Source organism: Rousettus aegyptiacus, unplaced genomic scaffold, assembly GCF_014176215.1.
Source record: "Rousettus aegyptiacus isolate mRouAeg1 unplaced genomic scaffold, mRouAeg1.p scaffold_m13_p_10, whole genome shotgun sequence".
Lineage (NCBI taxonomy): Eukaryota > Metazoa > Chordata > Mammalia > Chiroptera > Pteropodidae > Rousettus > Rousettus aegyptiacus.
Window position 1 is genome coordinate 58,540,266 of NW_023416285.1, and position 12,122 is coordinate 58,552,387.

Below are 12,122 nucleotides of genomic sequence, written 5' to 3' on the forward strand. Positions count from 1 at the left end.
AAATGCAATTTTAAATAATAGAAGTAGTAGATAACTACAGAAACTAGCAATTTTTATTTTGAAGGTAAATGTAAAGAGTGCCCTAAATACTCCTTAAGGATTAAAGTTTTACATATAACAGCTCAGCGATACCAGAAGTTAATTTTGTGCCGGTAAAAATTCAGTAATTGTTTTATTCAATTTACATAAATATTTTAAAAATTAGGTTAGACTTTTGCTGTGATTACTTTTAGTTCCAATTTCGACTTGTTAGAAATACAATCAGGAAATTCAAATGACTGGAGTTACTTTTTTCCTTCAAATATAATTACTTATTTTGATGAAAAAGAGACAAAGTAAACAAATAGCAAGTAGAACAATATTGTTTAATTTTAATTACTTTTTTTAGTTAAATCTGAGGATTGACATACCTCATTCCTTCTTTAATCATATTATTTATAGTAATTCACTTTATTTGTTTATTATTTTTTCCCAGAGTATACTATTTCTATAGTAATGAGCAAGCCAAATGAATAACATCTAGAATAACATCAAAATGTATTTATTATAACAGTGACATAAATTTGTAAATAAAATATAAACATAATTATTTTTAAAAAATAAGAATTAAATTTATATGAATAAATTGGAACCAGCCAGGCATAGTGTTAACGAAGAGAATCTCAATAGAGAAACAGACCTGAGGCCAAAGAGAGTGCATCTAGAATGATCAGAGGGGCACATGTCTCAAAAAGAGGCTGATGAAAGAGAGTGGTAACTAGATCAGGGAGATGCAGTGGGCCATGGTAGATGGTCTGAACTTTAGTATAAGAGTAACAGGAAGCCATTGAAGAGTTTTACCCAAGAGAGTTGCATGGTAAGATTTTAACTTTTTGAGAGATCAGTCTAGCTGATGAAAGCAGGACCAAGAATCAATATGTGAAAATAAGTTAGGAGACCACTCTAGTGGCTCTGTAGAAGTTTATGGTGACCTACAGGAAAATGGTAGCAGTGAATATAAGGAAAAAGCAAACACATTTTAGGTAAAGGAGATATCTATGTATGAAAGAACACATATAATAAAAGCAATAAAGATTTGATAAATAAATGAAGGAATTGTTTTAGAAAGACAACAACTTCCAGAAGGCTTTACATGGTATTCTTTTCCCTTAATACACTAGACAGTGTGGTCTGTCTTATTCACCACTTTATGAAAATTCAAAAAACAAAAGAAATAAACATTATTAATTTTAATGTCCTCTCTCGTGTACTCATGAAAAGCCTTTCTAGATAAATAATGTTTATGCCTTTAAATAAATACTCTCACATCAGCCATATATTTAAAAAATACATAGTATGTAGATTTTCATTTTTGTTAAAAATAACAAAGCCAGATTTTACGCTTAATGTTCAAAATCATTATTACCTTTCTAAGTTCTTATCAGATATGCCCCACTACTTCTTACACACATTTCTTAAATAGTTAATATAGATTTAAATAAAACAAAATGTCCTTCTGATTCTAAAGAGTTCTAAAAATTTTCTCAAGATTCTTTCTTATGCTCTCTCTTCAACATTACCCTGTATCCTACAGATAAGCATCTTCCCTACTTCATAGAGGAGAATAGGCAGAAACCCCTTGATTCACTGCTCTACACTGGTTCCACAAACATATCTACATCACACCTTTTATTTCATCCAGTCTCAGTGGAAAAGAGTCCTCCTTCCTGGCTTCTGGTAACTCAGAGGAAAAGTAACCTTCATGAAACCTAATGGAGTTGAATTTCTCTGCCACTGTTCTAGATATCATTCCCTACAATGCCTCAGGTTACAAATGTAACAATAATTTCCTTTCTTATATTTTTTAACCCTTCTATTTTCAGTTCTTTTCCATCAGCATATTCATATTCATGTTCCTTCCATCTTAAAACCACATTTTGTACCCTTTCTAACAATTGCCGAATTTTCTCCTTGCTTTGTTGACTTTCTAAAAAAAGCATCATAAAAGTTGTTTATATTCTTCTGCTCACTTGACAGTTGGACATGTTTCATTATTATGCCTATTTTAAATAAGACAAGAAGGCTGAGTAAGGTTAAATAAACTTTCCCAAAACTATAAAATATAAAGCAGTTTAGACAGAACTCTAATCAAGATATTCTTATCTAAGGCTTTACTTTGCAATATAAAGCTTGATGCCATCAATGTCATTATATGTAATGATTTGTTCTTGTGTTTATTTTTATAAATAGTAATATCATATTCAATTCATATTACTTAAAGAACTACATGTGAATAATGAGAAAACAAAATGATCTTTTAAAATATGTGACCTAAAGATAAGTACATGACTTATTTTTTCTGATTTTTAACCTGGCAAATGCTATTACATAAATATCAAAGTATTATTCACTTCTTTATGGTATTACTTTAAAAACATAAGTGATAAACTATTACTTGTATATGGCTTTATATTACAGAATAATAGATACAAAGATATTATAATTTATACTACAGTGAGTGAAAGTATAATATGATAAAGGAAATATATTTTATTTAATTTACACAAATTCAATTTCATCAAGATCAAATAGTCCAAAGAACTGACACTATTTTAGAAGGGCAGCCTAACTGTACATAATTCAACAATATTATCTCAACTAAATATTAAGAACTTTAAAAATTATTATTCAGAGTAGATATTCCTAGTTTGCTCCATTATATTATTATTTTCTAATTCTTCAGCTATCCTTTTCAACTAATTTAGACAAATAATTCCTTCAGCAAAACTAATCGCTTAATGTCAATACACTTTTGTTACTAAAGTATTTAATGTATTCATTTATTCTATAAACATTCATTAAAGACCTACTGTGGGCAAAGAACTACGTCAGTATTAAATGTAGAAAGATGGAAAATGGGTGACATAGCTATCATCTGAGGTAGTTCAAAAAGAATGTCGGTAGCACATGAAAGTCACACGTGACCTCAGGAAACTTCTGAAAGTACATTCATTTTAATACAAACATTTAACCAAGGTAACACATGGGCAAATTATATACAAATGTAGTTTAATACATTATATGCATTAATGACTAAAGTACATCTCAACATTACTAGCTTTCTCAAATGAGACTCTAAAAGAAAAAAATAAATTTTTACATTGAGGAACTATATATCATTTCAGAAAATGTAAATTACTTCTTTTTCTGTATATATAAAGGAAGTACTACCAGTATGAAAAATAATGTGAATATTTTCATATCTCCACATGGCTAGGATTTTCTGAGTACAGACAGAGTTGTAATTTGTGTTAAAAGACAAACCTAGGAAGTTAAAAGATGACTAAATGACTGAATAGATAGTGAGAAATTTCCTCCCAGGATTTACCTCCCAGGAGGTAAACACTAACATTTTAAAGGGGGCTAAAGCCTGGAGCCATATATTTACATTCCAAAAGATTTTACATTACGGAGTTGAGGTTTCTCTTTTTCTCTCAGGAGAAAAGAAGGGCAGATCTATAGTAGTTCCTTTATACCCAGGTTAATAATTATGGAGCTCCTTTCTCTTGAGGTTCAAATGTCCCTTCTGATACTTACAGATGTCAATATCTAGCTCTCTTCACATTGCTCTGAATGGGAGCATAGAATGCTGGAAACTGATATATTATTTTTCTAAAAAAGAATAGTCTGCCTGGATCCAGAAACTTTGTATTTGCTTTTGGGACAACATATATATACATATGTATGTAGGTGTGTATGTAAATTCTTATGTCGTAAATCAGAGTTTAGAGAGAAAAGTTTCTTTGAAGACAGAGCCTCATCATACTTATTTTCAGGCAGATCAAGTTACCTTAATAGTGAATAAATGATCTTATTCAGAAAAGACAACATGCTGATCTTTACCATTTTGTCATAAGAATTTCATAAGATTTTCAATTAAAAGTAGGGTTGGTTAGTATACCAAAGTAAATCAGCCCAGAGAAAACAAAAAGAAAAATCACTTACTTGATATTATCAAGACAGCCTGATTCAGGTTTCAGAATGGCAGTATGATGAAACATTTTATATAAAGCAATCCCAAGGAAGATGACATTAAGCTGTAATATAAAAGGTGCTGTTATATAGCATAACTGGAGTAGGAAATAAAAAGTAAGTCTATTCAACATAACAGATAAGTTGTTCTGGGAAATTAGCTCTCATTACATTTTTAAGGGAATTGGATCATAGATGACTGACTAATATTTTAGTAAAGGCAAAAAGCCAGTTTGGGGAATTGAGATACTAATGAGGTAAAAAGCACTGTTAAGCCAAATATATGCAAATACTAAAATCAATATATTTTTGAAAAGCCAGATCATGAGGATTATAAAATGTTAACTAAATTCTGATGTTAAAACAAACTAGGATTAAAGTAGAGGAAACGTCCAATGAGATTGTTATATGACTGGAGCCACAGAGAGCATATGATTTAAAACATAACAAAACAAAAAGTTCTCGTATAAATTTCAGATATCACATATATGTAAACTGTATGGAAAACTTCATGTTGAATTGCCATTTATCACCTGATTTGTTTAAATATGCTAGAATTTGAGATTGATAGGCCTAGGAAAGTTAAAGTATGAGTCCCACTGAAATTCTCTAAATAATACAGGTCTACAATCCTTTATCAAATTCGAAAAGTCTGAAATGTGAAAGTTTAAAAAAATTCATTGGGTAGCCCGAATGCCTAACCTGAGCTGAACCTGATGGGAGAACCTGATTTGAATAGACATAAGGCACTTACGAGCCTTTATTCTTTATTCTATTTCATCTTATTTTTCCTATTTTTTTTCTGCTTAATTAATACTGTGTTTTGTTTCAGAGTACTGCCTAGTCTCTAATATATTGGTTGATAGGTTTGATTTGGGGAAACTGCTTATTCCCCACTAGAGGTAATATGTAATATGCAGTATATGTATCATATTACCTTTCTAAAGTCTGAAAAATGTCTGAATTTCAAAATACATCTGACCCAAAGGATTTCAGAGAATGGATAGCAACTTTATATTTTAAAATGATAAGTATGCAAATGACACCAATAATTACATCTAAATTAGAACAAATGATTCATATTTAAAATCAACATATTATGCATCTAAATTTTTTTTAAAAAGTAGGACTCCAGAATGCTTGCTTGTGCCATTCTCAAATAAAATTCTTTTACATATTAAAGTTTTCAAGATTTATAAAAAACAAAACTGTTATGAACAATAACATACTTTGCCACTTGTACAATTTCTGATTCCATTTAGTATTCAAATTATCCAAATGAAAATAAGTGGAAATGTACTATTGTCAAACTTAAGGTCATCACTGCTCAAAAATCTACAAAACCAAATGGATTATGTTGGATCGGCCTCCTCAGGAGCCACAGTACCATATAAACATGCAAATGCATGTTTTCTTCTCCCAATGGTTTTGATTAAGTATTTTACAAATATGAAAGTAGACTATAACGAGGGTCTAATTGCTTGAGTTATATAGGGTCAAACAAGTACTTGTTCTTTCCAAATTAATCTATGTAAATTAAAGATAGTCAGTACAAGGATAGTGAAAGTTTTATTTCTTGACCTGGGAAACAAATAGTTAATTTGGAGTTCTTACCATAATTATCAAGGTTGCTGGTCCTATAAAACTCCAAATGAAGTAGGTGTCAAGTCGGAGCCAACATCTGCAATGAAACACAAGGGAGAGAAGGCATTCAAGGACTGGGTATGGGACATACATCAAGAGTGAGCGAGTGACATAGAAGAATGTGAGCTGCAAAGCATTCCACTGGGAGACAGGAAATATTACATTGCTTGTTCATTTAAATGCTGAATTACGTGCCCAATTTCTGACAGCACTATTGATGGAGTAAGATAATTACCCCTGGAGGAAACAGGAAAAAAATGGCACTGGGCCTATTTGCTAAGGCCTTTTGTCTGTCATAGAAACCTTATAAAAAAATAAAAAGAAAGAAAAGAAAAGAAAAGAAAGAAAAAGAAAAAGAAAGAAAAAGCCATACACATAGCTATTAAATTGAGTAGCTTTAAGCTATCCATTTCTCTCCAATTATGGTGCTACATAACCTGTCTATCAGCTGTCAGGCAAAGTGACATTTTCCTGTCAAGTAGATCTGAGGAAATTCTGTACAAAGGAGAAATAAATTTGGTATCAGAAGATTGAAGTTTAATTAGGTTGAGTAGCCAACCTTTGAGAGTTCTTGAGTCTTAAAAAGTGCATTGTTACTGCTAGTGCTTCTGGGGTTGCAAATGATCCTTAGCATCCCATGAAGTTGATTCATGACCCAAAAGTAAATTATTAATCACTTAATTTCAGCTACATTGAATATACCCCAATTCTTAAAGCCTCTGGGAAATTACATTTTCATTCTTCAGGATGACAGGAAGATAAAATGGAAGTGATTAGTTATGAGAAAGATTAATATAAATTTTGAACAAATTACATTTGATGTTAAAAATCATATCTTGAATTATTTGCCATTTTTCTATATATCAGGCATAATTTAAAAATAAAACATCTCCAGTTGAAACTGTTCAAGAGAGGCTTGCTAAGCAGTCTAAAACTGTGAAACTACATTTTTATAAAAATGTTCATTAAATCTCAGGAATAATGGAATATCAGAAAAGCTATGAAGAAAGGAACTTATAAATGTCCATTGATAGAGCAATAGATAAATAAAATATTTTTAACTTTTATGATAAAATGTTACAAAACAGTTGAAAGGGGGGAGGGAAATAGATCTTTATATATCAATAGGATAGATCACGATAACAAAGTTAGGTGAAAAAGTAACATGAACAATTTATATAAGATATCTTTGAACTGTATATATAAATTTAATACTCACTTGTTTTTGACAGATATGTAAATGTATGTAATTTTTTTTAATTAAAAGGGGAAAATAATCACCAAACTCATATTAGTGGTTGCCTCTTATAAAAAAGTAGAGAGAAGTAGAGGTGGACGAAAGGTGCTTTAGCCAAGTTTTATTGTAATGATTATTGAAAGCCATGTGCCAAAAATATTAACAGTTTTAACATCTGGGAGACAGAGGCAGTGATACTTATGTTTTTTTTTTTAATTTTTCTATAACTTTAACACTAAAAAATGTTATAAGCTAGGTTTTTAAGCAAAAAAAAAAACATTCTCTGAAAAAATCTATTTCAAGACAATAAAATTTAGCTGCCTTCTATTAAATATATGTACACTAATTTCAGTAGAAGTATAATATTTGTGCTCCAATAGGAGATTTATGACAAAGTCACATTTTTACACAGGCAGATAATTTTTGTTTATTCAAAATAAAGATGATAATCTTATTAAAATACTATTAGGGAAGCAATCAATACATAAACTATGGCTTGTTTGAGTAATTGGTTATCTTTTCGTTGTGCTATTATTCCAAAAATTTGGTCATGGAAAGTAAAAGTGTGGTGCTGCCAAGTAAGCAGAAACAAATCAAAGAAGTTAAGGGTGAAATATGAACATTGTCTTCATTCTGACCATAGGCTGATTTGTCGCCACCTTAACAAAGCTGTGTTGTAAGACCAGAGTAGGGGGAATGTTCATGGGTCTAAGTTCTCAAAAACGACCATATTTTCCCTCAAGATAATAGCAATTAAGGAGAGAGTGGGGACATTTTCCCAGTTTAGAAAACATGCACACACATGCACACACACAGCCCAAGTATGTTGCTGAAATTATAACATGATACAGTACTAATAATACATTTAAGAATAAGTGTTAATTGTACAGTCCTTGTTCTTTTGTAGGTCAAACAAGTTTTTGAGAGCTAATCTGAGCACTGAAACATTTTCAGCAAATTCCTTTTAAAGAAAAATGTGCTTCAAGGACTTCTGAAAAATGTTATTCTACAGTTTGACTTCTTAAAAAATAATTTTAATTACATTATTAACAAATGTCTTGACCTAATTAGGAAATCTCAAAATTATAAATAATCTCATTAAATGTTTTGTTAAAATAAAATAATGTCATTAAATTTTAGCTTTACAATGCTTTACTTTTTTAAAAACAACCTCAGCTTAGCACATGCTTTATTTGGAAATAAATATGCTTTTGGCATAGTGATCTCTAAATGCGAAAGCAAAATTACTTTAGAAGTTTTAATTTTTATTATTCAAAGAAATTCTTCAACATCTATTTGGTACGATAGATTTTAAATTCCCTTCAGGATTGAACAATGAAAGAAGCAGTATGAAACACTTAAATGTACTGAGTAAATCATCCCTCCATGAGAGCTGCCTGGGCTTGAGCACCTTCTGAAAGGCAATGTGGCAAGGATCCCTTTTCTAATTTGATTGCCATATGGCCACACCTGATGTTGTTTTTGGCCCATGCTGGGGTTCTCAAAGCTTTCTGTACTTCTTCTTTCCTATTAACTGCCTTTAAAGTTTGTATGATTCCCTCCTTGAGTTCCCTGTGCCAATGTTGAACCGGTTCACTCTGGTTTTAAGGTAAAAGAGGTGTATATTACACGTATATAACATCACTTGGAGTGTATATTATATGCCTAGGCACATATATCCCACTTCATAGTATTCTATAAATATAGGCCATTCAATGTTACTTGGATACCATACAAAACTACTGGTTAAAAGCAAAAGTAGGCCAGATTGGCAAAACAAATACTGGAGTAAGAACTTATTTCACGAAGCACAAGAAAGTCCAGTTTATAGGCAGTAAGATAGACCTGCTACTAAAAAAATAGGATTTATCTGAAAATTGCCTTTATCCACTAAATGACATTTAATTTGTAAGATAATTAATTTTAATAGGCCATTTTCATTTAATTTTTAAGATGTCAATATCTTTTAAAAATGAAATTCAGTCATTATATAATCTATAATTTATGTTTACAGTAGCACTATAACAAAAGAGATGACTTGGAAAAGCAAGTGCATTCTGAACACACTGTATATTTATTTGAAGCAATACTTAAAAATATTATGATACCACGTATATTCTGGAATTTAAAGGAGCACTTATCATATACCATACATTTGAGTTTTTTTTAAAAAAATAATTAATATTAAGATGTTACTAGAATTATTTTTGTAGCATTTTTTCAAATTATAAAAGTGATATGTATTGTATATATGAGGAATTCTTACTGCATTAACATAAGCTTATTAGCTTACTACTCTGATGAAATAGAGCTATTCCATATGAGTGAATTATTCTAAAATATAAGAAATATCATTATAAATTAAATAATAAAGATGTTGATATCTGGATCAATCTCCCATAAACATGTCAATTACTAATCCTGCGAATACCACTTCCTGTTTACTCAGAATAGAGAAAAATTAAATAATGAACTAAATTAATTTGTCAAAACAGGAGAATAGAAAACAATACTTCTAAAGTTTATTCTCTTCTACTAGTACACCACTCCTCATCATTTTATTAACATCAGTCATTTATGATATTGTATTTGGAAAAATGGTTAGGTCAATTGTCCTATATATAAATGTCACCCATAACATATGTGTTATTATGCTTTCAGATACTAGTAACACTACCAGAGTGTAGTTCCTTATTCAAAGTTAGCATATTTAATGTATGCCATTAAGAAGCTTTGGAACACCGTATTTTCTTATCTGTTTAAAATACTCTTATCAAAAGTGACATCTGACTATTATCAGTTTTACTGAAATAATGTAAGTTAACAATGGTATCTTCATTTTCTATTAGACTGTAAATCACAGACTAAACTGTCCATGTGAATATTAAATGTTACCGGTAAATAAATTTTGGCTACTATTAGACAATGAAATTTACAAGACTTAATTATATTAGGTTGTTTATGAGAGTTTGTGAACTATATAATCTTTTCTCTGTAACAGATGCAGTCCTCTATATTTGTACTATGTGTATCTGGCAACATTGAGAGAGAAAAGAAAGAATAAAGAGAATTGGGGCAAGAAAGAAGGAAGGAAAGAAGAAAAGAGACAGATATAGACTTAAAGTGCAACTACTCTAGTTCTAAACTTATTGCATAATATGTCTGTTAAGAAATTCTAAAATGCCATTTTCATCACAGCATTCTCAGGCATCTAATCTTGAAATACTTTGTGAGCAAGTGCGTGAACTGGAAAAAAAGGATGGCAGAGTGATGCAGGAATGGAATGTGATCAGTAGCAGTTAAGACTAGCATCTGTGATCCAACTACAGCTTTGCATCTTAGAATTGAAAACTAGCTTTCATACATCAAATATAAGTTATGTTATCTTCATGTCCCCCATATGTTATTTTTTTAAATAAGGGTTTCACTATTTCTTCAGCAAAATACGTTCTATATCTTTATTGTGGACTACAAAGGTAAAAATGGCACTATCCGTTATAATTTATTAAGAATAAATGTTGGAATCATTCCCGTGGTCTCATGTTGCTTAAATTAATAGGAGTCAGTAGCTTAAGAATTTTAATCAATTCCTTTATAAATGGATACTTTAAATAACTTATTTATAATTAAAAGATTGTTGCTAAACATAAAATTTACATTTCCTCATTTATATCCAGTCCTAGCAAACTACTCATCACACAATGTGTAGTTTTTTGTAACTGGATTCTTTCATTTAATATGTTTTAAGGCATATTCATTTTGAAGCATGTATCGATACTTTATTCATTTTCATTTCCAAATAATATTCTATCAAATAGACTACATTTTGGTAATCTTATTATCAGTTGATGGACACTGGGTGTTTCCACTTTGGGGCCAATATAATGTTATTATGAACACTTGTGTACAAGTTTTTTGAATGAACCTATGTTTTTGTTTTTCTTGGATAAATACCTGGTAGTAGAACTGCCAGGTCATATGGTAACTATGTTTAACATTCTGAAGATCTGCTAAACTGTTTTACTTTGCTAGCTGCATCATTTTATACTGTTACCCGCGATATGTGAAGATTCTAATTTTTTTACATTCTCAACATTATATGCTATTATGTCTTTTTTATTGTAAACTTCTAGTGGGGGAAGTTACAATATAAAGGGATCTCTAGATGTGGAAGTTGTCATATTTCTTTGGTTTCAATAAGAACTCAAGGACAACATTAGACTTTAAGATCAATACTTAAATGCATTTTGTAAATAACAGGACAGCAGTCCTGATGTTCTCTGATATAGTGCTGGCTAACTTGTTAATCAAAAAATTAAACTCAACCAAAAATTCTTATATATAATGGTAATTTTATGCCATTTCATAAGGTTCCTGGGTGCTGAAATGATGACACAATAAGCCCTCAATCTCTAATACACACACACTAAAACATATTTTTGGTCTTTAATCAAATAACATATATACATACACTTGCACTCCCCACACATACATTGAACAATTATCTTGATATATGCCAATAAAAAATACTTCATTATCTGTACCATTTCCCACTAGCCAAGCTACAGTCAAAGATATCTGGTGATAAGATATTCAGTAAGGTACACCCTTCATGTCAAAGTAAGAATGTTTTATAATATCATATAATAATATGCTTAGAGAAATAGTACAAATGAAGATATAATTTTCTATGAGTGGGTTGCCATGCTTAGAAATTGTGAAATGTATTAAACAAAACTTTGCATACAAGTTGCAGATAACTGTAAGTTCAATGTTCCTTGGCTAGGCTCTTTTTTGAATAATACTATAATCTAGTATTTTTAAAAATCAATAATCACTTTTCCATCCAAATGACTATACTACTTAGGTAATGATGTGAAAATAAAGAAACCTGGGGACTTTAAACTATCACACCTTTTAGAGCTGTTCTTAAGCTAGTGAGCTGGGGAAAGAAGTCTGACTTAAGAGATGATTTATAATAATTTTCAGATCATAAAATTTGATATCAATTATTTTAAGAGCCTAGCTATGCTTTTAGTACTCAAGGATGTTCTGATCCATTATAAATGTTGATGAATTAATTGATATCTTTCAGAAACCCCTTACTAATTTTTGAGCCTATATTCAAACTCCTAGGCGATTCTCTGGGCTTTCCTCCTTCCCAGCACCCTTCCTCCTCCTTGAACTTACTCCCAAGCCTTTTCCAATCTACTCATCCAATTAATCACTG

General features: G+C 30.5%; 1 protein-coding gene across 27 annotated transcripts in view; it reads right to left on the reverse strand.

The window, feature by feature from the left end:
- Positions 1 to 12,122, reverse strand: part of ADGRL3 (adhesion G protein-coupled receptor L3) — a 713,052-nt gene that overhangs the window by 61,141 nt on the left and 639,789 nt on the right. For all 27 annotated transcript variants that reach the window (XM_036226761.1, XM_036226753.1, XM_036226746.1 and 24 more), the window contains 2 exons: positions 5,626 to 5,692; positions 3,985 to 4,076 (listed from right to left, as the gene is read on the reverse strand). In XM_036226761.1, coding sequence (XP_036082654.1) covers positions 3,985 to 4,076; positions 5,626 to 5,692 — 159 coding nt within the window. The remainder of the gene's footprint in view (positions 1 to 3,984; positions 4,077 to 5,625; positions 5,693 to 12,122) is intronic.